The sequence below is a fragment of the Zootoca vivipara genome, chromosome 7 (genome assembly GCF_965207765.1).
Source record: "Zootoca vivipara chromosome 7, rZooViv2.hap1.1, whole genome shotgun sequence".
In the NCBI taxonomy this organism is placed as follows: Eukaryota; Metazoa; Chordata; class Lepidosauria; order Squamata; family Lacertidae; genus Zootoca; species Zootoca vivipara.
In genome coordinates this window covers 70,296,531-70,322,257 of record NC_142590.1, presented here as the reverse complement: position 1 = coordinate 70,322,257, position 25,727 = coordinate 70,296,531, and the positions used below count along the sequence as shown (strand labels likewise).

Here is a 25,727-nt window from a genome sequence, read left to right as displayed (position 1 = left end):
CAGATTTAGAAAATGTATTTTATTTTAGGATTGTCCCACTCATGTGTAGGACCCTGGCAGAGACACATGCCTCACTGGCATGTTCTCTCCCTCCTGGTTGATCGTTCTGGAGCTTCAAAAGCTTTCTTCATCCCAAACATCACAGCGACTGATACCAAGAAGCATCAACACACTTAGGGATCCTGCAGAGTTTTGACAGTTTGCGTAACAGAACTCAGTAGCACAGCATTTTGGCTAATCTACTTTATTTACATATAATACACTCGGAGCTATCTGACTTAGGCTCCTTCCTCTTTCTCATCAGACAGCAAAGAGAAAGAAACAAAGGACAATAGTCCCACATCACGGAACACAATAACACAAAACATCCTGTCTCTGTCACTTCCCACACTGTGACATGAAAACATACACCATCACAAGACAGAGAAACCAGTAGGAGAACACTTCAATCTCCCAGGACATTCTATACAAGATCACAAAGTAGCTGTCTTATTGCAAAAGAATTTCAGAAACAGACTGGAAAGAGAAGTTGCTGAATTGATACCCATTACCAAGTTTAAAACCATGGAGATACCTGGTCTGAATAGAGACATTGGATTCTTACCTCATTATACATGATAAAGCTGTTTTTAGCCATCTCACCCCTTGCTTTTTCCTGTAAGACCAATTGCAGTCGTTAACAGTCGTCAACAGGTTTACCACACATATCAGCCAATCACCCATTCCCACCACCCTTCTGAATACCTCTCCCCACCCTCTCACTACTGGTATATATAAGGGTCTGGTGACTTCTGTTTCAGTGTATCTGAAGAAGTGTGCATGCATACGAAAGCTCATACCAATGACAAACTTAGTTGGTCTCTCAGGTGCTACTGGAAGGAATTTTTTTATTTTGTTTCGACTACAGCAGACCAACACGGCTACCTACTTGTAACTATACACCATCATGTGATAGACAACAATCTCATGACTGCAAACACAGAGCAGGAATCCTAACAGTTTAGGCTTGTATCCAATGCAGCACTAAAAAATCCTTTCTGCAAGGATTTGTGCTTAAGCAACAAGCCTTGCCCCTCTCTCCCCCACCTCTAATATGTTATGGGAGTTCCCCCAGCCATTTTGAAGCAGATTTGGAGAGGACACAGGGCACATGCAGAGAGAGGAGAGGAGAAGAGAAGCCATGCTGCATGAGTGTATATCTTTGCACTGATCCAACAGTTACTTAGTGCTGCATTAGATACAAGCCCCCCGCTTTGTTCATTTAATACATTTCAACTAATTCAAGACAATAATATATTTTAGAAGCACAAGTACACACAACACCAAAGAGCAGAAGAGAAACTTGGAAAACAGAATTAAATTAGTGAAAACATTAAAAGAGCAGTTAAAAAGGAAGACCACTGCCATTTTCACTATGTTAGGATTTTCTGAATTGTTATTCCTCATTTTACTTCTGTTATTAATTGGGAATGTAGCCTAACTGAATATGGTTCCCCATTGAAAGGCAGGGAGGCCTGGCATAATTGTGTACTGTTTCTACTTTGGAAGGAGTCAGATACTCTCATAGTCTTTTTATTTTATTTTATCCAGCTTGCTGTTGGGTAGGTTCCCAGGCCATTTCTCACTATGGCATAAATGTTCTCCATTCAAAGCTTGGACCAGCTTTCAACATATTTCTGCATGCAAAGGCTTAATCAGCTTGCTAGTGTTCATCTTGTTCCCCACACAAAGCCCTGATTGGACTTGGGCTATTGTGCATCCTTCCCTCTTCTGTGAAATTAACTGTTCAACATCTCTTGTAAAAATGAATCCATCATAACTGGTTGGAAACCTGTTGTTGTCTTAGAACCATCAAAGTGGCATTTTCAGTTTTTCTCCTCTACCATGAAAAGCTGTGTGTACAAAGTATATATGAAATGGTTTTTGAATAGAATTAGGTTTAAAATGTGACACCATTGTAAAGAAGTGGCTGGTTGGGGAAGGGTAGATGGCAGAGAATTGATGGTGGTAGTGATGATACTACTATTACAGAAAAAACAGTGTTTTTTTGTATCCTTCTTAGAAAGGCTACCATGAGATCCGAGAGATCCGCCAATTCCATTTCACCAGCTGGCCAGACCATGGGGTTCCTTGTTATGCCACTGGCCTCTTGGGCTTTGTTCGACAAGTGAAGTTCCTCAATCCACCAGAGGCGGGGCCTATTGTTGTGCACTGCAGGTATGCCTTTATTTCTCTCCCTCACTACTTTTCACCCGTTTTCCTCCTGGTTGTGCTCATTCCCTTGGCCCAAGCAGGCACTCCACTACCTTGCCCTAGGGGGTCATGGGAATGAATATTGTGCAGCTCAAACCCCTGCTTTATAACAGGATCCCACCGCCAAAATTTGCTTCATGCATTAGCCTACTGCAGATTAACCCCTATTAGGTAAGAGTGTCACAACCAAATGAGCGAGGTGTGTGCTGTCACACAGAAGATGGAGCAAGCTTGTTTTCTCCTGCTCTTGGAGGGTAAGACCCAAACTTATGGATTCAAGTTAACAGAATGGAGATTCCGACTGAACATCAGGAAGAACTTTCCGACAGTAAGAGCTGTTCAACAGTGCGAATTGAATATTTCAGAAGGTGGTAGACTCTCCTACCTTGGAGGCTATTAAAGTAGACGTTGGGTTATGGATGATTTAGTTGCAATTCCTGGACTAGATGACCCCCCAGGGTCACGTCCAACTATAATTCTATGATTTTGTGGTTGCCCGCTGCCTGAGGTGGCTGCTTCAGCCTTCCTCATTGGCGGGCCATCCTTGATTGTGCTACACATTTCTGAAGTCTTCCACTTGGAGGCTGGGTAGTGCAACTTATTCATAATAAGTTGCAAAGTTTTAAACAGGCATCTTTCCTTTGCAGCAGTTATTTTAAAGGGGAACAACTTTTTTTTCTTTTCAGCCCAAGGGACGTGTTTCCTCATGGGCAACCTTTTGGGGTCTATATGCCTACGATGAGTGGGGCCAGGGACAAATGTGGCAGAGCCAGAGGCAGAAGTGGGTGGAGCAATAGATGTGAAACCTATCTTTGTATGCAAGAACATTCCAGCCATACAAGACCCAGATTTATCTGCACGCACACATTTCTCCATCCTCATAAGCAAATAGCATTACCACAAGTTCAACAACACATTGCAGCCAGGCGAAACTCTCAAGGAGTGCACACAGGAAGGTCAAGGAGGAGGGTGGGTGGCATGGAGAGAGTCTCAAGGACTGGATTGAGTGGTCTGATGAGTCATATTCTTTCCCCAGGCCTGAGGTTCCTCGTCCCTATTTTAAAGCATGTCGATAGAAAGCTGCTGGTCCTGGTCATGCCCCTAGTGGCACCAATGAACCAGAACATTTGATTCCTTTTCTTCTTAATTTTAGTGATCAAATGACATTCCCTCCTTTAAAAAATTTAAATGACCAGCCCAAAGTAGTAATTACTAAATTTTCCCTAATGCTTCCTTGGACAGTATTACTGTCATTCAGTATTTATGAAGTGCAGGGTTCCTCTAAATATAGAAATCTTACAGCTATTTGTTCCAATTTTGAATTGCAGGAAGAGAGTTAACATTAGGGAAGGGCCATTTATTCACTAAGATTATTCATATTATTCCTTCCCAGCTGTCGATTGATCTGGGTCATTGATTCATTGCCATTAATGTTTCTCTGCTTTGCCCATACTTCCTGCATCTGAATTTTCTCATTCCTTTAGGAAAAAGAGAAAGACTTTCTAGTTTCTCCCATTCTTTGCAGATTGGGAGAAAGGAGATCTGTGGTAAGGCTTCTATTTAGAGACTAAACATTTGTTCATCCAAACCTGAGCTTTTGTGCCTGGGACAAGTAGCTGGTAGATGTTACTGGGACCTATTGATAGTCCTGTGGGCCAATGAAGGGTAGAGGTGGTGGTTGAGGGATACAACCCAGGATGCTGGGTTGTATCCCTCAACCACAGCAGTCACCACTGTGGAAATGTGTGGTTACTAGCAAACTTTTTTCTTGGGGTGAATAGTCAATCAGCCACTGGGTGCTTGCCCAGTATTGACTGAGGTGCAGCCACCACAACCTCCCAGCTACTACTGGGGCCACTTGCCACTACTGATTGTCCCATAACAGCAGCCAGTGAATCCTATGAGTGACCTTCTTCACCAGCCAGTAATAAGTAGCTACTTCACCACCACTTCACTTCAGCACCATATTCAAGGCTCTTTCTCAAAATCTGGTTTTCAGAAGCTCATGTCTTGAATATTGGAATTAATATCAGATAGAGCATCCTGGGTAATGGCAGGTCACATCACCCTCATCACAAAAAGGCAAACTACAGAGCCAGAATCCTCACAATATATATCTCTTGGTGCACTGCATGTCTTCACATGATAGGTTTATACTTTTCAGTTAGAAGGTTTAGAAATTCCTCCCCACAGCGGGGAAGAAACAAATGCCTGCGAATACAAAATTGGCATGCTGGGGAGAAAGCTCTAGACCATATTGGCTGAGAGTCTGGAAAGACCTGCTCCGTGCCTTGCAGGCCTTTTTATACCTACCCTGAGAGGGTGGGGCCCTGACTGACTCCAGCTACAAAAGCCAAGGCTGCTGAACAGAGTCTTGGTCTGGGGTGCTAGTTGAGGAGGGGGGTTGTTTAGGGGAAGGTTGTTGCTGTTATAGATATTTTTTGTATCTTAATTTTAGATCTTGTGATTTATGTGGGAATTTTGCTATGTACTTTTTGATATTATATTTATTGTTTATGATTAGTTTTGTTATGTCCCTTTTTTACAAAATGGAGAGGAATGTGGACAATTTTTGATGTTTTAAAATACATTTTTTTATGGATATCTATCTACTGGTTTTATTATATTTTGCATGTTATAATCCACCTTCTGTATACTTTATAAAAGTGAGTGTTGCAAATATTTAAACAGATAAATAAGTGCAAACATTACTGGGCAGTCTTAATACCCCAGATACTCAGAACGGTGAGATGCTTGCTTTGAAACTCCTTGTGACTGGATATCCACCTGTATGATCTGAATATTTTGCATAGGCCAAAGGGTAGAAGTAAACCACTAATCATTGTACAAATGTGTCTGTCTTGGAGAAACGGGAAATGGGCTTTTAAAAAATGAAAAGCTGAAGAAAGACCCCTTTGAAATCTGACTTCAGAGTCTCTCTCTCTCTCTCTGCTTGTCAACAGAAATGAGTTCCACACCTGTTGTTCCAAGCTGTTCGACATACATATGTGTTTTTGTTTTTAATTTAGGGTATTGCAGAAAGTACGACCGCCATCTTGGTCTTCTTTTCCCTTTTGGTATTTTCTCCATTCTTTCTTTTAATATCTCTGCTCCGTACCTTTTCCTGAAGTTTTCTAGCCTTGCCTTCCCCAGAGAGCTGGAGTGGCACTGCAGTGCTGTCCAGACCTTCAGGGCAAAGAGGGACTAATGAAGGAAGACAGCTGAATTTGCAACACTCATTCCCACCAACACCACGGCATGCTCTGCCTTTTCACGGTCCATTGATCTGGTCCCTGTTTTTTCCCCCTCCCCCACCTCTCCTTCAGTGCTGGTGCTGGGAGGACAGGGTGCTTTATTGCCATTGACATCATGCTTGACATGGCAGAGAACGAAGGTGTGGTGGACATATTTAACTGTGTGCGGGAGCTGCGATCCCAGAGGGTCAACTTGGTGCAGACGGAGGTAGGTGTAAGGATGCATTTTCTTGCCTTTCAGCTTGTTTCCAAGAAACAGCTCTGCACTACCAGATGGCTGTAGCCTCTATAATGGAAGAAAAGGCAAACAAGTATGCCTGCAAAGCCTGCTCAATTAATCCCTTGGTGCAATTTGTGGAATTACGTTGAAGGGTTTGCAAAGTGCCCCCAATTAGTGGGCCAGCAGATATAATTTATTAAATTTATATCCTGTGCCCTTCCTCTGGAAGGAGCCCAGGGTGGCAATGATCTATATTTATTTTCAATACAATTACCTAAAAAAAGCACAGGCTGCTGGCACTATCTGAAAAGAGGCATTTCACGTACACATACAAGGAAATGTCTCATAATCGAGTGCCTGACTATGACATGCACATGCATCACTGGAATCACACAGCGTAATTTGTAACGCACAAGCTAACATTAAACACCTATCATTAGCTTCCAAATCCATCTCACAAAGCTGCTGTTATTAAACCCACCAGTTTCCATTAATTGAAACGCAGTCTGACCCATATCCAGCCTCTTTAAATTTCCCCAGCAATCATTCAATTCAAATATACTTTTTAGCTGGGAAAATCTGAGGTGGCCATAGTCCTTGTTTTGCATTCAGCACCTGCAATCCAGGCAACTTCAAAATAAGAGATTTGACATGATCATCATCACAAGATTGTATACATTGTGTTCATCCCACTGCTCACTAGAACAGGATGTCTTAAGTATTGGGCTACTTCGTACATTACACCTCTTAGCCATACACATATTTTGTATTTATACTCCAAATGTAAGAGATTATTTTGACAAACAAGTTTTTGCAAACATATCACAATGCAGACATGCTGATCAAGGATCTGTGATTGCCCACCAGCACCCTGTTGAACGTAAATATGGTGGCAAACCTGGGTTTCTCTCCACTGAAATGGCCCTTTTAGAAAAAAAGCAGTTATGTTCTCAGAACAATCAATAATTAAAAACCAGGTAAAATATTTCATAGGCAAAATATGTCGTGGAATAAAAGTCTATGTCCACTTGTATACCTTTGCTTAAGCATGTACACCAGGAATTATAGTTATGTGTTGTAGAATGTAAATTGCTATATGCATGAATGGTGCTATAGAAATAATTAACTGGATTAAGGAGATGGATTAAGATCCAGGCAAAACTTTGCCTATCATTCCACCTGACCAAATGCTTTTTAAAATGCATTTGTTAGCCATGTTTTGACATGTGTTTGCCTTGGGATTGGGTTTGCTTTTATCCAGGAGGGGGGGGGGAAACAACGCACACATGCGCGCGCACACACACACACACAGTGATAAAATGCAAGCACTTCCCACTCCTGTTGGACGGTAGGAGTGTTTTGCTCACCTGAGAACTCTGAGAGGGAAGGTTGGGCATTTCATTATTAAAGTAGGGTGTGTAAGATTGATCCTGAGGAGACTGACAATGATCAATGTACAACTTCTTACTGCGTAGGAACAGTATGTCTTCGTTCATGATGCCATTCTAGAAGCATGCCTTTGTGGCAACACAGCCATCCCTGTTTGTGAATTCAGATCCATATACTACAACATCAGCAGACTGGATCCGCAGACGAATTCCAGCCAGATTAAAGATGAATTCCAGGTAAAATAAAAATAAAAATGCAGACCTCGTATTTTGTCAGGCATGGAATAGGTGAAAACTGGCATGTCTCAAATTATAATAGGGTGCCCAGGATCCACGCATTGTCAAAATGTCCACATTTGTCACCTTCCATGTATTAGATACAAAAGAGAGTGTGCATAGCTCACAATAGTCAGGTTACAGATTTTCCTTCCCTTCTGGGAATGTGGAAGCATCATTTATAGTAAGAATATGTGGTTCAGTAATGGAAACCAAAAGAGGCTCAGGCTGAAAAGTCAGTGGCTATTGGGAGGGTCCCGTTGCATGGATATGTAAGTATGAACAAGTATGTTCATATATGGGGAGTGGGGGGAGAAATTTGATTCCATTCACGTTTGAAGCCAAACCTATCTAGATCACACTTTATGAAATGCTACCATCCTTCCAAATCCACACTTTGAATTTTGAAAGTCATCCTTTGAAATTTGTACTTCTCTGAATTTTGCAGTACAGTTTTCCAGGCAAGTGAAGTGTACAAAAATACATTTACAAGAGTAAAGTATACAAAAAAAATGCATAAACAACTGGAAATAACATGCTAAAATATTAAGGGTATATGAGTATATTAGAAGAAATTCACACCAGAATACTCCTTACTCTTACTCTTACTTCTACTTCCAAGCACAATTCAAGGTGTTGGTGCTGACCTTTAAAGCCCTAAACGGCTTCAGGTATACCTGAAGGAGCGTCTCCACCCCCATTGTTCAGCCCAGACACTGAGATCCAGTGCTGAGGGCCTTCTGGCGGTTCCCTCACTGCGAGAAGCAAAGCTACAGGGAACCAGGCAGAGGGCCTTCTCGGTAGTGGTGCCTGCCCTGTGGAACGCCCTCCCATCGGAGGTCAAGGAGATAAAAAACTACCTGACATTTAGAAAACACCTAAAGGCAGCCCTGTTTAGGGAAGTTTTTAATCTGTGATATTTTAATGTATTTTGTTACTTGTTGGAAGCCGCCCAGAGTGGTGGGGGAAACCCAGCCAGATGGGCGGGGTATAAATAAAATAATAATAATAACAACAACAACGAAAACAACAACCACAGGCTGTCCTCACACACCTGATGTTATGGGACTGGGCACCCAGTCAGTATGTGTTTAAGCCAGGCATAAATTAACTACTGAGGTGAGTTTCTTTGTTTGCCGTTTTGTTTGTGTAGCAGATGTCTGTGCATCAGATTGCTTTATTTATGTCCATTTGCAAGACTGCTGAAAAGTTACAGTTCCATGAATCGAAGAAAAGGTGATCAACGGGTGCCTCAACTTCTGCTGCAGATATTTAGTGCTTTCACGAAGGAAACATTTAGGTTGAATGGACGCTTTCGCTAATGTTTGCCTGGGGCTGTGAAACAAAAATGTAACCATTTCTCTCACAGCAGTGAACAAAATGTTCTGCTTCCATTCACCAAATTGTTTGTAAATTGGTTTATGTTACAAAGCTCACCTTGCTTCATCTGAAAATGGCCATTATGAAGCTGGAAGATGGACTTTCTCCCTTTGAAGTGTGCCCAAATCTCATTAACATTTTGTTTACAGCTCTTCTGTTTGTTTCCTCGCAGAGAATCGAAAGGTCATATATCTCTTCCAAAACATTGCTTTACACAAAGGTGTGCTTTTAACCAATAGCTTCCATCAGTTTGCTGCTGCCCACTTTTGAACAGGGTCTGGTGAGAAACATCAGCGATTTTGCTGTTTGGCTGAACAACTTTAAGCTGCCCTTATTTAAGTTTCACAATCCTGCTTCAGTACTATCTCCAATGTGCACAAGAGGTGCATTCCGTATATTATTTGTGTAGAATGTTGCAAGCAGTTATGAAGATCTGGATTTAGGGAAATGTAATATGCACCCCATGGGACCCAGGTGGCGCTGTGGTTAAATCACTGAGCCTAGGGCTTGCTGATCAGAAGGTCGGCAGTTCGAATCCCTGTGACGGGGTGAGCTCCCGTTGCTTGGTCCCAGCTCCTGCCAACCTAGCAGTTCGAAAGCACGTCAAAATGCAAGTAGATAAATAGGAACCACTACAGCGGGAAGGTAAACGGCGTTTCCGTGTGCTGCTCTGGTTTGCCAGAAGTGGCTTTGTCATGCTGGCCACATGACCTGGAAGCTATACGCTGGCTCCCTCGGCCAATAATGCGAGATGAGCGCGCAACCCCAGAGTCGGTCACGACTGGACCTAATGGTCAGGGGTCCCTTTACCTTTACCTAATATGCACCCCATAAGTTACTACAGTGCCCCACTCATCTTCTCTGATTCAGAAAAACAAACACCTTCCTGGCTCTTTGAAAACTGCACAACCAGTATTCAAAGCACCAAGAAGGTAGATAAGCATCTATCTCAGAGAGGATGCCATTGAGATTTGCCACAAGGTAAGAAGTTGGACTGTGTAAGAAGTTGCCACCAGGTAACTGGTTGGAGGCTTGCTGGTGGGGGATGTTGAGACCCTATCAGGAATGTGGTGGTGGTCAGACCTTTGAAATTAAGAGCATCAGCAGAACCATGCTGGATCAGGCCAAAGGCCCATCTAGTCCAGCATCCTGTTCTCACAGTGCGCCAACCAGATGCCAATGGGAAGCCCAAAAGGAGGACTTGAGCACATCAGGAGCTCAGGTCCTGGTTAAGGGCTACATCAAGTCTACAGATCTGGGCTCTGGCACCTTCTTTATATAAATGATGAATGGGCCAGATCTCACTGTGAATTCTCCTGTGTAGTCACATATGCAATGTACACATTGAAAACGTGGCTGCCATACATAAAACTAGAGTAGATTCTGATTTATGATCACTCTATGTATCTGAATGACACCCAGAGGCCTTTGTTGGTACCATGACTTTAGTTTGCTGATCTGTATAAAAGAAGATTTAGTTTCCAGCTCCTGCCTCTTAAATAAACCCTATGTACATTAACTGAATGGCTGCAGGGATGGAGAGAGGAGACCAGGGTGACATTAAAAGGTGCAGGTTTGCTTGTTTTTACAGCTAACTGCATGATCTGGAGCTGTGGGCATGTTTGAGTGTTGGTTTATCAAGATTAGTGGGAAAGAGACATTGATTAATCACTTAAGAGGCCAAATGTCTAGCCCTTCTCGTGATGCAGCTCATCATGTGCATCCGGGCAAAGGAATGTCATTACAAGGAATTTTAGGTTCTACTTTGTGCCAGACAGTTGCCTGAGAGAACTCCATCAAAAGGATTTAGCACTCCAAGAGAGCATTCTGGCCTAAATCATTTTTTTGGATGGTTCTAGTTATCTATAGCATGCATCAATTCCTGCTGAGATCACAGATTTGAGCATCAAACATGGATTTGTCAGTTTGAAGTCTTTTTATTCGAGTTCTGATTTTAATGTTTGGAATACCAGGAATCTATGTGAAATAATAAATGAGTGTTATTCAGTATGGTGTTGGTTCAATCAATTTAATAGCTACGTAGGAAAAACTGGTTGAGCTTCTAACCTTAATATACTTTCTTAGATGAACCGTAATGATTTTACAAGTTTAAAAGCATGAACAAAGGCTCTGAGTGCACCCATTTTTAGCAAAAGCTGATATAATCTAAAGATACACAGTACCTTCAGGTTTGCTACGGAGTAATATTCTTTGACTTAGCTCTTTAAACTGAAAGAAATGAAAACACCCAATAACATATGAAATGTAGCTGGAGTACAATGTAATAATAAATATGAACATTTAAAGCTGAACTTAAATTAAGATGGGCAGATTTCACCTATCACAAGCCTGGAAGCTTCAGTGACTCTTGCATGGTATGGACATTATCTGGTCTTACTATTAGCATAGACATCCAAAATAGCCACAACTAAGGTGATATCAGACATGACTCGCACCATTATGTTTTATGTGTTGTCGCTTGGTCATACTTTTCATGTTCTTTGGCTGCTCAGATACCTTATTGGGTTCCTGCAGAAAAGAATATTAAACATACATTTTCTGAAATATTAAAAACAGCCTCAAAGCAAGTGTTCGGTTTTCAGCACTCTGCAAGCACCGGGAAAGTTTCAAACCTGAATTATGAAGGAAGGTGATTCTATCCTCCGCCACCCCAATGTACCAGTATGAGTTCCAGCCTTGCATGTTGAGAAGATTTACAAGTTCAGTCTGCCTGCTATCAGATAGATTGGCCAAAGAGAACACTTGTATTTTATGTGTAAAATCACATCTTTTTATGTTAAACACTAATCAGCTCCTGTTTCTTCCCTTGCCTACAGACCCTTAATATAGTAACGCCTCGAGTACGGCCAGAAGATTGCAGCATTGGACTCTTGCCAAGGAACCACGACAAGAATCGCTGCATGGATGTACTCCCCTTGGATCGGTGCCTCCCCTTCCTTATCTCTGTTGATGGGGAATCAAGTAATTACATTAACGCTGCACTCATGGATGTAAGCAAACCTCACGTTTTCTTCTGTATAGATAAATAGAAAATGGGCATCTCTAGCGAAATATTTTCTGCCAGTTACAGTGGTATGTTTATCAGGATATTTTTGTTGTTGTTGTTGTTATTCCCTAAACCAAGTGTCAATGGAAATTAACCACAAGCATACTGGTCCCGCAAACCTGTCTGCTTATTCCTTTTCCATTGCCTATTATGTGCTCAGTTCAGGCTATCGTTGTTGTGAGAACCTCTGCTGTACAATCAAATGTTTGCATCTCTTACCAAAAAGGGGAAAAAAGGCTTAAGATACGTTTAGACACAGTATGTAGTCTTGTCAAAGTGATTCAGAGGCACTGTGATACTGGGTACATATCCGTTATCTAACAGCCGAGTGAGCAAAGGCCTTTACTGCTTCACTAAGCAAAAGCTGTTTTCTGCACAACCCGTCTGTGTCTAACTCTGGGTTGTGCTGCTGCCAGCAATGAAACCGCCGTATTTTTCACATTTACAGAGATTGGACAGTGATCAATTCCACTATGAAGCTGAGATCATCCTCATGTCTTACAAACCCCTTCTGATCTTTCACCCGCTGTCCTTATTACAGATTGGAATTTTTAAAAAAGTGCTTATTGACTAATTATCAGCAGTGACCTGTGAGGGGGTAGAGGTGTGGCAGGCAGAAATAGGCCACCATTTTTGAACAGCAATTGAGGGGAAGGGAATGAAATACAGACACACACATAAAGGCCTGGTGTCCTTAACTGTGGTTCAGATCTATGTCTGCACTAGGGTTGTCAGACTCAATAGAGGATAGGACTTCTGTGCCTTTAATTGCCCTGCTCTCTTTTGAGGCTGGAAACCTTAAAGAGAAACCAGTAGACCCTTTGTTTAATTTCCAAGCAAAGGGTCTGCTGGTTTCTCTTTAAGGTTTCCAGACTCAAAAGAGAGCAGGGCAATTAAAGGCACAGAAGTCCTGTCCTCTATTAAGTCTGGCAACCCTAGTCTGCACCAACATTAAAAGTGGTTGATCTCCCCCCCGGATGTGCTTCTACCCTGAGTTAGAGTAAGGTTACCAGACTTTTCCCAAAGAATCTGGGGACATTTTTCAACTTTCCACTAAATAGATGGATTTTGTCAGGGGACTGATTTGTAAATCCGGGGAAACGGGGACATCTGGTAACCTTAAGTTAGAGGCATCTCATAGTTAGGATGAGCTATGGTTAATAGTGCAGGCATAATATCAAATCATGGCTAATGGGAAATTGTATAATGGAAGCAATGGAAACAAAGGGGGAGAATGCAAAGATCAAGAAAGCAGGCAGTCTTGTGGCCCATTCCCAATCTCTTAATGTTTGGCATTACACCAGCACTAGTCCTGATCCATGTTGGTCTGATCTCTATTTTTGAGTAGGAACAGAAGGTCATGTATCCCCCTATTACACTGGCCAATTGTTTTAAGGAGTTAAATGTCTGCATTTTAGACTGATCCCTTATGCTAATCCACATGCACTCCACAGATGTTTAGAAGGGATTGTTTACTCACTTAAACCGTAAGCCACAGTCAAAATACAATAATGCTTTACATATGTAATCTCTTTTCACGCCAGCATTTTCTTATACTTAAAAGCACAGATGAAGCACAGGAATTTTGTAAATCCACGTGATGGCAAAGGCATTGTCAATTGCAGACTCTGGGCATAGTGGGTAGGCTAATCAGAACAAATAATGGGTAGCTCTTCACAGTTCTGAAGGAGGAGGGATATTGTCAGGTGCAGTTTGTCAAGTGTGGTGTTTCAGGCAGGAGGCAAATTGTACACACCTAAACTCCTTCTTCTACATAGCTATTAAACATACTTATTATACGTCCATAATCTTCAGAATACAAAATGGCGGGTTGTTGTTGTTTTGTTGTTTAAAAGAGAAATAAAATTCATTTCTCAAAATTGTGAAGAAAAAAAATGTCAAACCTTCAGCAAATGTGCAAATAGGATGGAGGGGGGATTTAATCAGTTCACATTTATAGGCAAACTTACTGAATTTCCCCTTTCCAAAGCAATGCATGAACTGAAAAACAGCCATTCTTTGCAATTTACACTTCTCTTAATTTAGCAAAGCAGTTCTCTAAGCCAGGTAATGTGTGGAATTTGCATTTTACTAGGGCAAAGTGCATAAAATTGCATATATTAGTGGACACAGCATATAAACATGCATTGTTGAAGAGAAAAATTCAAAGATGTGCATGTTATTGCATACAAATGCAGATATTAGGAGAAATTTGCACTGGACCTGTTTCTTTTTCTTTTCTTCATAAAGCAGCCTTCGCAAACCACATTGCAAACTGGTTTTGGAACTGTGTGGAAGTGAAAGAGTAGCCTTTGTGACAATACAGGGCTGAATTGTTAAATGAAAAGAAGTAAACAACTCCTGTTGTGGCGGGTGGGCAGGCAGCTGTAGCACATTCCCATTCTGCAAGCCTGCTTAGATCTTCATATCCCGGCCACTCTGCTTTCAATGTCTTTAGGAAAAGGGAAGTCCTTCTTCCAGCTGTCCCCTTCAATCATTTCCTCAAATTATCATCATTATTTTTGCCGAGTCTTGACACATAAATAATTCATAAGGGATAATCCTCATTCTTATGGCACTTCTCTAATGAAATGTCTTCATTGGGATCCCATTACAAAGGCTCCATTCATTCAATGTGCAGCGATAACAAGGAGTGTGAGGTGCGATTTGTATAATCTGGTTACATGGCTTCGTTTGCCTGCCCACAGCCTCCTGGGTTTAATATTCTTCTGAAATCAATGGTGATTGATTTTCCCCACTAACATTAATCCCTTCTTTTTCTTTCTCTTTCTCTTCTACCCTGCCAACTCTTTTGTCAGAGCCACAAGCAACCTGCTGCCTTTATAGTTACCCAGCATCCTTTACCCAACACAGTAGCAGATTTTTGGAGGCTGGTGTTTGATTACAACTGCTCCTCTATTGTGATGCTGAACGAAATGGATGCTGCACAAGTAGGTAGTTTCTGGGGTGTGTGTGTGTGAGAGAGAGTTCAAACAGACCAGGCACCTTCTGCCAGTCTTTTCTAGGCGAAATACAGTAACTAAATATATGCATCCAAACTGATTTCTAGAAAACTGATTTATTTCAAAGTAGTTGCTTCTCATGTGATCAGAGATCAGAGATAAGCCCTGGCAGTCCTGGGCTCCTCCCAGATTTCTTTGGACAATTATGCTGATCTTTGTTGCAGTGAGGGGAGAGATTCTGACATGTTGAGACTGCCATATCTGGGGTTGGCTCAAGACTTCAGGCAGTATACTACTAATGTGGCACATCAGCACAAGGATTTCTGCTTGCGCAATGAAACAGTCCCCCTCACCTTCTCATGCAGGCCCTGCACCATCTCCAAATCTGATCTGAAGGGTTGAGGGGAGACCCCTAGAGCAGATCAAAAGAATGTGCAGGGGGACAGGGATAGCAGAAATCCTTGTGCTGATGGAACATTTGCCTTAGTGCTATGTAGGATTCCACCTTTGATTTCTACCATGGTAGTCATGAGGCTCTCTCATAACAACATGTTATTGGCCTACAACATTGGCCAGGGACATTCTCAATTTGGTTTGCTCTGTCTTTGAAGGGTCCTGTTGAAGTGATGTACCCCCAGAGGCTTATGGATTCTGAAGGATTCCAAGGGGTTCTAGGGAATTTTCATATTGATTCAGCTGATGCTCCCTATTGAAACTTTGGCCACTCTGAGGAATGTAGGGACCACTCTGGATGCAGTCTCAATCCCAAATTCAATCATCAGGCTTCAGAGGAGAGTCTAGCTCAGGCATCCCCAAACTGTGGCCCTCCAGATATTTTGTCCTACAACTCCCATGATCCCTAGCTAAGAGGACCAGTGGTCAGGAATGATGGGAATTGTAGTCCAAACATCTGGAGGGCCGAAGTTTGGGGATGCCTGGTCTAACTGCTGCTTGAAGCACCATTTAGACCCCTTTCTTGCATAGACGGAAAGAAAGGAAAGGGAGAAACCTTGGCCATCTCATGTTTAACACTAAGTGCACTCCTTCTGAAAAGTGCTTAGAATCATATCCCACACCAAAAAAAAAGGAGGCACTGATATGCCCCCTCACCCCATGTTCATGGAGGACAAATGGTCCCACAAAAATAGGGAAGGAAAAACTGTCTTTGCCTTATGTGTGAAACATTGTTGAAAGCATTATCTGAACAAAATCACTTCTGGCTTCATCCAACAAGAGTAAGCTACAAGGCATGAATCAGTTTGCTAGATGCCTTTGCCTTATGAAGTTCTGGGTTCTGAACATGGAGAGGAGAAATGTTATCAAGCATCTGTTCTTCATGGGTTTTCAAAATCCCGTGCATGCAACATCCCCTAAGAAATTATTGGTTTGGTCAATTCTGACATTGATGATTGCCAATTTGATGTTGCGGGTCAGGAGGCTGAATACGGGCTCCCCTCATATTCTATATTCATTATGTTATGTAGATGGCAAATCATGTTAAAGGTTTCACTATTATAACTGGCTATCTTCTCATTTGATGTAATGGGTTTTAGTGTAAAAGCTGGTATGTTGCGGTTTCCTCCACTCTAATTTTGGTTTGTGATGTGCTTCCCTTTTCTCTATGAGCAGCTCTGCATGCAGTACTGGCCAGAGAAGACATCCTGTTGTTATGGGCCAATCCAGGTGGAATTCGTTTCTGCTGATATTGATGAGGACATCATCAATAGGATATTCCGGATCTGCAACATGGCAAGGGTAAAAAGATACAATCCCTGGTTTTAACCCTGTCATTTAGTTTGGGGTTGGTCCCCTGGACAACTCCATCTGATCAATAAGCTTTAAGTATACAGAGGTGTGGCTGCAAAGTTCTCACAGACAGGAACAGATGCAGCTGCCTTATACCAAGTCAGATAATTGAGTGGCAGTGGCGCTCCAAGGTTTCAGGTGGGGGATATTCCCAGCCCACCCTGGAGAGGCTAGGGGTTGAACCTGGGACCTGAGTTATGGCCCTTCCCCAAGTTGCTTCTTTCCCACTCAGGTGAGCTTGTACCACAGGCTTTGTGTGCTCTCTCTTCCTCTCCACTCCCCACTCCCCACAACAAACCTCAGCTTCTACTTCTTATGGTTGAGGGCTCCCTCTCTAGCTCCCTAGCAGTTGTGGTCTCTTGTCTTTCCACAACTTAAAGGTTGTGGAAAAGGGTTAGGTAAAGGGATACCTAACCATTAGGTCCAATTGTGACCGATTCTGGGGTTGTGGCACTCAACTCGAGTTATTGGCCAAGGGAGCTGTCGTACAGCTTCCGGGTCATGTGGCCAGCATGACAAAGCCACTTCTGGCGAACCAGAGCAGCGCACGGAAACGCCGTTTACCTTCCCACTGGGAGCGGTACCTACTTATCTACTTGCAATTTGATGTGCTTTCGAACTGCTAGGTTGGCAGGAGCTGGGACCGAGCAACAGGAGCTCACCCCGTTGCAGGGATTCGAACCGCTGACCTTCTGATCAGCAAGCCCTAGGCTCTGTGGTTTAACCCACAGTGCCACCTAGTCCCTCTTTCCACAACTTGAGTCATCTTTAAAACACTATTCACACAATAGCTGCAGCATATCTCCTTCTGCCTCCAGTTCTGTTTCCCTGGAGACTACACCACCTTCCAGTTGTCCTTGAATCCCCCTGATTTCCCTTGATCTTGGAGGAGCTATGCTGGGCAGATTCTGCAGCAAGGAAGTGGGCAGGAAGGCAGGATGGGCAGTGCTAGTGGGAGGCAAGTGCCTCCCCAAAGGAGGAGATCGTGCCCCCCCAATCACTGGACTCCTGTAATTAACAAACCTGGTCCCCCCACCCCCGAGATCTTACCATGTAAAGACACAACTTATCCACCTAGAAATATACTTTGCCCCTTTAGTTCTCTCCCACCCCCAAATTAATTTCCGTTGCCATCACTGGATGGATCCAAGATCTGCCATAGGGATGGTTAGGGAAAGGATCTGAGTCAAATTCAGCTTCCACATTTTCAAATAATTTAATGTTGCTTTTTAGCACTCAGACATTTATTAGTACAGAAGGGCCATTTGAGGTATAACTTTTTTGCCATTTCCCAACTCGCATACCTCCCCCATATATTACTAGCATGTCCTTACACACTCTTTTGTCTCTAGATGTCACCCATTCCTGGCAAATATCTGATCCCTCTAACCTGTTACCTCTCTGTATCTTTGAGCCTGAAGATGAAAGGGAAACAGAGTGCTTACAAACTATGATTCTCTGAAAAGTCTCATGAAATCTTGTACTGCCAATGGCAAAGATTACATTGATGTTCAGCATCCATCAGAGTAATTTGTCCCACGCAATTAAGTACCAACTCTCTATTGATTGCTTGTCTGTTAAAAAGCTGGTCATAGTGGGCCTCAGGGAGAAAAAAAAGACATACCTTTTTTGTCAGCTACTGTATGAATCAGATACTAATTCCAAGAACTAGCTTTCTGCAAATGTTTGCTCATGACATTCAGGAGAAGAAATTATTGATCCTGTTAGCTACCAGCCATCTCTTCCATGCTCTAAACCAGCGGTTTTCAACCAGTGTGCCATGGCACCCTGGGGTGCCTTGAATGATGGTCAGGGGTGCCAAGGACAACACTGGCCTCCTTCCCACCCTCCTTTTTTAAGTAACATTTTATTAATTTTCCCAAAATAACAAAAAAAATCATCAAAAAAAAAGTAAACCATAATTTTTCTTGACTTCCCTCCACCCCCTCTCTTGTTTAGGGGTACTCTCATTTTCCTACTCATATTGAAATACTGTCTCTCAATGAGGCCAAACTTAGATTCATAAAATGTTTAGGGGTATGTGTCCCCCTGCATACCCCCAGAAAAAGCACTGGGTGAGAGGCTGCCAGCTCTGCAGGCAAGGGTGACATAACTGGGTTTCTGAGCCCCACAGGGGTGCCACAGAAAGAATGCAGTTGGACAAGCGAGATGTGGACTAAAAAAGGTTGAAAATTTCTGTTCTAAACTGTGGATGAGGAACATGTGAAATTCAGGCACTGCTGGACTCCAAATTCCCATGAGCCCCAGCCCTGTTTGCCAGGAATGATGGGAGTTGAGTGATATACACACCATACATTTAAAACACATTTATGCCACCTTAGCAGTTTCCCTCAAAGAATCCTGCAAACTGTATTTTATCCCTCACAAAGCTATAATTCCCAGCACCCTTACCAAACTACGGTTCCAAGGATTCCTTGAGGGGGAGCATGACTGTTAAAGTAACAAGAGTATTTTACATGTATTGTGTAGATGTGACCTTGGAAAACAACATCTGCAGAACCAAAGGTTCCCCACACCTAGTATAGATCCATCTCATTCCATGAGTCTCCAGACAGTGATTACAAGAGGTCTGAATTGTCTTGTCTTGACATGGCACCCCCAGCCTCATTTCCTCAAGCAGGAAAAATAAGCAAGTAAAAATGAGCAAGTCTTGCATCAGTTCATCTAGCATAACTGAATACCTTCCTGATATTGTTTACTTTGTTGATGTGTCAACATGAATAAACTTCCCTGCAAGTGAAAACAGCTTGAAGTTGCTTCCATTGGTCTCCTTTTACAGTGGGAAGTAGGAGTAGGAAGTAGGAAGCCTCTTTCTTACAATGGGATATAGAAGAGGACTCTCAGAAGACAAGCACATGGTCTTCTGAGAGTACATAAAAGGTCTCATACAAGTCCTTCACACAGCCCATCCAAGATGTATTTCTTTTCTTTTAGCCCCAAGATGGGTACCGTATTGTCCAGCATTTGCAGTACATTGGTTGGCCAGCATATAGAGACATACCTCCTTCCAAGCGCTCCCTCTTGAAGGTGGTCAGGAGGCTGGAGAAGTGGCAGGAGCAGTATGATGGGCGAGATGGGAGAACTGTGGTCCATTGCCTGTAAGTAGTTCGCCTTTGTTTTCTGTGCTCACTATTGGTTACAAATCAGAAAAGCAGGGAAGCACTGCTGATGAAATAAGCCTTCCTGTTTGATGCTTTGATGGAACAACATACCCTGCATTTTTACACGTGTATACCGTAGTGCTGCTGATCCAAATGCCTGCTGAGCAGAATTGCATAGAATTGCTGGGCCAGAAAACATCATCTAGTTCAGGACTGGGACAAGTTGAATGGGCCTTGATCAGTGTCCTATGGAGGGCTCCTTTGTCCATTGGTAGATCCTGGGGGGCTTATCAGAGGAGAGCAGCAAGATCTAGTCCCGGCTTCCTTAACCTTGGCCCTCCAGATGTTTTGAGACTACAATTCCCAGCATCCCTGACCACTGGTCCTGCTAGCTAGGGATCATGGGAGATATAGGCCAAAAAAAAAAAAATCTGGAGGGCCAAGGTTAAGGAAGTCACTACTTAAATTTCACAAAGTAACCCCAAGCAAGCAGTGCTCCAGGGCATTGTTGGAAATCTAAAGAGCAGCTAGATCTGGTATGCCTTCATGATGCTACCCAGGTATGTCTCACCTTCTGCTGTGTGCACTGGATGGTTACCTCCTCCTACCTGGCCAATCCCCCCTGGCAACACCTCCCCCAGCTGGATTGGATGGCTGGCTGTGTGGGTGGAGACCACAGGTATCCAGCCCGGGAAGGTGGTGCCAGCCTCTGAACTGCTAAGGGCTATCCAGGGGTTCCCAGGGGCTGTGCGCAACCGCACAAAATGTGCACCCCTTTTTATATGGGGAACGGTCATTGGGTTTTGTTTTGTTTTTAAAATGGCCCTGATCTGCTTAAGTATTGGGCAGCTGAGGCAAGATCCTTCAAACCCAACACTCCTAATCTTTAAAATAATATTCCAGTCTATCATAGAATAGAGCCTGCTCAAACCTTTGGAATATTTGTGTATCCCTATCAGTGCATGAAGGAGGGAAGTGGATCCCACTGTTGGTGTCTGCTACTTCCATGTGCAGCTTTGCAAATCAATAGGGTACATTGCATGGTGGGATTGGGGGGGGGAGGCAAATAAGCCACTCCTCAAAGTCCTCAGCTAATACAAATTCCCCTACTTTCCCCCTGTCTTTCCTTATGCACAAAGGAATGGGGGTGGCCGCAGTGGCACCTTCTGCGCAATCTGCAGTGTGTGTGAAATGATCCAGCAGCAGAACATCATTGATGTTTTTCACATAGTGAAAACCCTACGGAACAACAAATCCAACATGGTGGAGACACTGGTAAGTACTGTAGGCTGGGTTATGGTGTAGGAATGCATCTCTAGTGAGACGCTTACACTACAGGCCAGTTTCAAATTTAATTCTGTGGGTGGAATTCAACATCAGGCTAAGGAGAGCCATTCCATCAGCCAGTGCAAGCATTCCTGTTTGCAAGATGAAATGAGCTCCCCTCCCGCCCCCTGCACACTGAGTTCTCCTGACCCTTCTGAGCAGATTTGGGGAGAACCAGAGTAGGTCCCATTATGCTAGTGGGATTCAACATGCTGGCTTCTGCTAGTGCAACAACTTAGTTGAATTTCACTTCCACATCACCCTTCATTGTTGACGCATTAGGCACCAACTTAAACTGGGGTGCCACCACACAGAAGGCCCTCTCGTGTTAATGCGTAACATAACATTTCTGTCTGTGGAACACCGAGAAGGGATCTCAAAGGCCTCTTATGTTGGCCTTTGGAGGAATACAAGTTAAGGTCCAACTAACAAAGAGGCAAGTATTAGAAATGAATAGTGCTGGGTATGCATTATCTTGGCCACATTTCATTCTGGATATTGAAAGATAAAAAAAAGTCCCTGTAAATGAACAAATGTTATCACCCCCACTGCCACCCAGCTTCACTTGGTTGTGACTGTCTCCATCAGTTTCAATAGACATCAGACAGCTAGTAAGGAGCTTTAAAAAGCTTTATGTTTCCTACATGTGCACACATAACTCCTCCCAATAAGTTGCAAGCCATAAATATTTGTGCCATAATTTAAAGCCCTTTTAGAGTTACACGTCAACATGCATAGCCCATTGGAACTATTCTCACCCCCCCCAATAGTTTGCAAACGTTATGGAAATAATGTTATTTACTGCATTGTTTTTGACGTTTAACCTCTACTGAAATTAATCATGTCATTAAGGAATAAGGAGATGAATAACATAGGTTTTAGCTGAAGTCAAACTGGAATGAAATGGATCAGGGGAGCCAACTTGGGCCCCAGATTATGGGTGCTCAGTGTGCTGACATCATGACGTCGCGTGTGGTGTGGTGTCATGACATCATGCACACACTCCCAGCCTCAGAACCTGACTTCCGGTGGTACCTAATGACCTCATGAGACCTCAGAGATGCTTTCCAAGATCTTGCGAGACCACAGAAGTTGCATGCAGGCCCTGCGGTGTGGGTGCTGAACACCCACAATTTTTTGTGGGTGTTCAGGCACCTAGAGCCCCATATAGTTGGCACCCCTGAAATGGATACAGTGCTTATCACAATAAACCCAGGACTGGATGGAAATAAGCAGTGCTTTTCTATGGCGGGACGCAGGGGGATGCATACCCCTAAACATTTTGTGAATCTAAGTTTGGCTTCATTGAGGGGTAGTATTTCAATATGAGTAGGAAAATGAGAGTACCCTAAACATTTTTTTAAAGAAAAAAAGCAGTGGAAATAGCCATCTCCTTACATCCCTGCTCAGAGGAGACACATTGTCCATTAATTTCAATGGGCATACTCTGAATAGGACTCATATTGGAGACAATCCAACACTTATATGCTCAAGTAGAACAGGAGGATGAGGATCATAAAAGCTCTTTTTTCTCATCAGGCTCTCTCTTTTTCTTCTCTTTTAGGAACAATATAAATTTGTATACGAGGTTGCACTGGAATACTTGAGTTCATTTTAGCCCATGAAAGGTGGGGAGCTTGCTGATTTCCAAAAGCCCTGATATCTGAAGGACACTGGTTCCCCTCGTACTTAAAGGGAGTGATGGGGTGAGGAAAGCAAAGCTCTTCAGTCCTGGAGCAAGAGACTAGGTCAGATCTCAGTGCCATTGGAAGGAGGAGGGATCTGCTACCATCTGCTTTCTCCAGGAATGTCTCTCACTTTTTAAACAACCTACTGTACAAATTGGCAAGCCAAGAGGCAGGCTGGAAGACTGATTTCTAATCCTTTCTGACTGCTTCACTCTGCCATTTTGGATGTGTATTTTTGTTTCTTCTCCTTGATACGAACGGGGAAGGGGGATTACTGAAATAATCAGTCACCTTTCAACTCCTCTTTCTCTTCGCCTCCCCCACAAATCCTCAATTTATGTTTTCAGTTTTCTATATCAGCCGTTTGGCAAAAGAGGAAAGCTTCAGTAGACCCACGTTAAGGCTTTCAGCACAGTGAGTCTTTGTGATCAGTTTTTCAAATGGAAAAGGCCACTGCAATGAAGCTGTAGTTTTCTGTCTGCTCCCATTGTCTTAGAAGCAGGCCATGGAACCAAGAGGCTGTTGGTGAATTTGCTGCCTTGGTTGCTACACAGTGCTTCTCAATTTCCAATGTTGTGCATGGGTTGGTTCATAGCGGCTGCAGCGTTGGTGAAGCAGTTCTGTTAAATTGCACCTCCTAGCCATCTAAATCGAAGACATCCTAAAATTATCTTCATGCTTCAAACAATTATTGGTCTTTGGTTTGTAATGAAATTAATTTAGTTTTACCTTAAGCACTTGTTTGTGTACAATGTCTCTTTAAGAGCAGGATGCCATGGAGGGGCGGGCTTGTTATATATCTGCTGGTTGTTTTGCAGCTTGGAGGTTGTCTGCACCATCTATATAGTCATTTTCTGAGGGCAAGTTCTGTAAGAGAATAGGCAATAATGGTCAGTCTGGCATCAGAGATACACTACCTGTTTTGGCAAGCTTCACTAGACTGCTATAACTGAGCCTGTAAGAATGGGTGACAGCAGTTTCACACCATCTAATGAATTGAGTTATATGGGGAAATATAACAGGTGAACTCATTATGAGTTTGCAGCAGAGTCGGGTTTACAGGTTAACCTTGCCAATCAAAATTCCCAAAACAAGGAATGTGATGTAGACCTATCTGACTGTGAGAGTTGAGAGACAATGTGGAGTATTCATAACTCAGAACAAAGGAGATTGGTAAAGTATAGAATTGTCGCAATGTACGTGAGATCTGACAGCTCTCCAAACAATCCGATTCCAGATTGGTACATGGGTAAATTGATGGTTATGCCTGAAAACAGAACACTTAGCTTTTCTAAATTTGTAAAAGGCAAGAGGAGTATGCTATACCCATCTCCAAATATAGGAACTGGTGTGTGTGTGTGTGTGTGTGTGTGTGTGTGTGTGTGTGCGTTTCCTTTCAAAAGGACAGAATTCAGGTAGAAGTTGGCAAGCACACAGAGAGGGTTGATGTTGGTATATTAAGGGGGACAGGGGAAAAGTTTTATTCTGCAGATGTTTCTGTGAAATCCTAAGAAGCAATTCTTGGAAACATACACTGGGCAACTCTGCCTTGCTGTCCCAGGTCAACAATTATATTTTGAAGCTGTAGAACCGTGTGTAAATTGGATAATATGAAAAGGCTGGTTGATGTTTCATTGTGGGCAGCCAACCCTATTGAAATGATGCAGCTGTTATAGCTGTTCATGTATTTTTTATGTTTAGCCATCAGGCTTCTTTAAAGAGGTGGAGAAAGAAAGAAAAAACATTGTCTCCATTGGTTTCAACCCAGTCCATCATGTTAGCTAGTGTGGGGTTATGCAGCAGAAGCAGCTCTATCCTTCCAGATGACGGGGGTCATTGTGCAAGATGTGATGGCCAAATCTGACACACAACAAGTATAATTACCTGGAAAGTTGTCTTAGCTGTAGCATCTCCCAAGAGCTCTTCGCCCATCTTGGCTCATCACATGCCAGCTTTATGGTCTCACAGATGCCCCTTTACATTTTTATCTTTCCAAATGCTTGCCTCATATATTCTACCAAAAAGTAAGTCTGAATGATTCCAATGGGTCTTACACTCCAGGTAACTGTATTTAGGTGTACATGCAAAAGAGGGTAGGCACTGCCATATCCACAGTGCATTTTCCCATCATCATTACACATGTAACTGGCATCGTTGTACATCGCTTATCCTATTTGAAAGCACAGAAGTATCTAAAATACCTTAATGTAGGCCTGAACCATTATCACTCATTGCATCCATATGATTTGCAAATGTTCAGCAACTTTCACAGGCAATTAATGCTCCCACCATCCACTCTGGTAGACTCACGTCACCCCAATCTCTGAGCAGTGTGATATTCCAGGGGTTCCAAGCAGTTACCTAGGGTCCATGTTTCTTTCCTCTCAAACCAACCACAAACTGGGAGAGGGCTCCACTCATTTGCCATCTTGCACAGAGCCCCTTTCCTTTGCTTCCCTTAACATCACCTCAACAGAAAGCTAGCCTGCCTTATATCTTACATTTGCTGGATCCAGGGGTTAGGGGGGGATCCTCTGTATTCACCTACTTTCCCCCTCCCCAAACTCATAACAATAATACTGTCAAATCACTTCCTGTACAGGCTACTTATCTGCAACAGGAAGGTCATAAACCTACCTAGAGTCCAATATACTTCTAAAAATCCATTTCAAAATAGAGCAAGAACACTGTCTTAGTCAAGTAGAATTAGGAAGCTATTCCACAGTGGCCCCCACAAACTGCACTAATTGGGACTAATAAGCCCCAGAACCCCAACCCCAATCAATTCCTATTTCAGCCTCCTCATGAAAACTTCAAACAGATGGGCAGAAAGTTGGGTTGTTGTTTTTTTTACCTTTGTTGAAGATTTCAGCAGAAAAGCTCACAACTGAAAAAAAGATGAACCACAAAGCAAATAATACACAATTATATTCAACAGTTCAGTCATGAGTAGATCAGTCATCAAATAAAATTGAGTCACAGAA

The 25,727-nt window shown here is 42.9% G+C and overlaps 1 protein-coding gene across 1 annotated transcript in view; it reads left to right on the top strand.

Moving 5' to 3' along the window:
- The window catches only part of PTPRT (protein tyrosine phosphatase receptor type T), a 582,983-nt gene extending 558,508 nt beyond the window's left edge, over window positions 1–24,475 (top strand). The window contains exons 25-33 of the mRNA XM_088674576.1: window positions 2,063–2,217; window positions 5,580–5,715; window positions 7,203–7,352; window positions 11,609–11,782; window positions 14,658–14,789; window positions 16,431–16,556; window positions 19,563–19,726; window positions 20,869–21,004; window positions 22,620–24,475. Of these exons, the coding sequence (XP_088530702.1) occupies window positions 2,063–2,217; window positions 5,580–5,715; window positions 7,203–7,352; window positions 11,609–11,782; window positions 14,658–14,789; window positions 16,431–16,556; window positions 19,563–19,726; window positions 20,869–21,004; window positions 22,620–22,673 (1,227 nt within the window). The 3' untranslated portion in view covers window positions 22,674–24,475. The remainder of the gene's footprint in view (window positions 1–2,062; window positions 2,218–5,579; window positions 5,716–7,202; window positions 7,353–11,608; window positions 11,783–14,657; window positions 14,790–16,430; window positions 16,557–19,562; window positions 19,727–20,868; window positions 21,005–22,619) is intronic.
- Window positions 24,476–25,727: the final 1,252 nt, after the last annotated feature.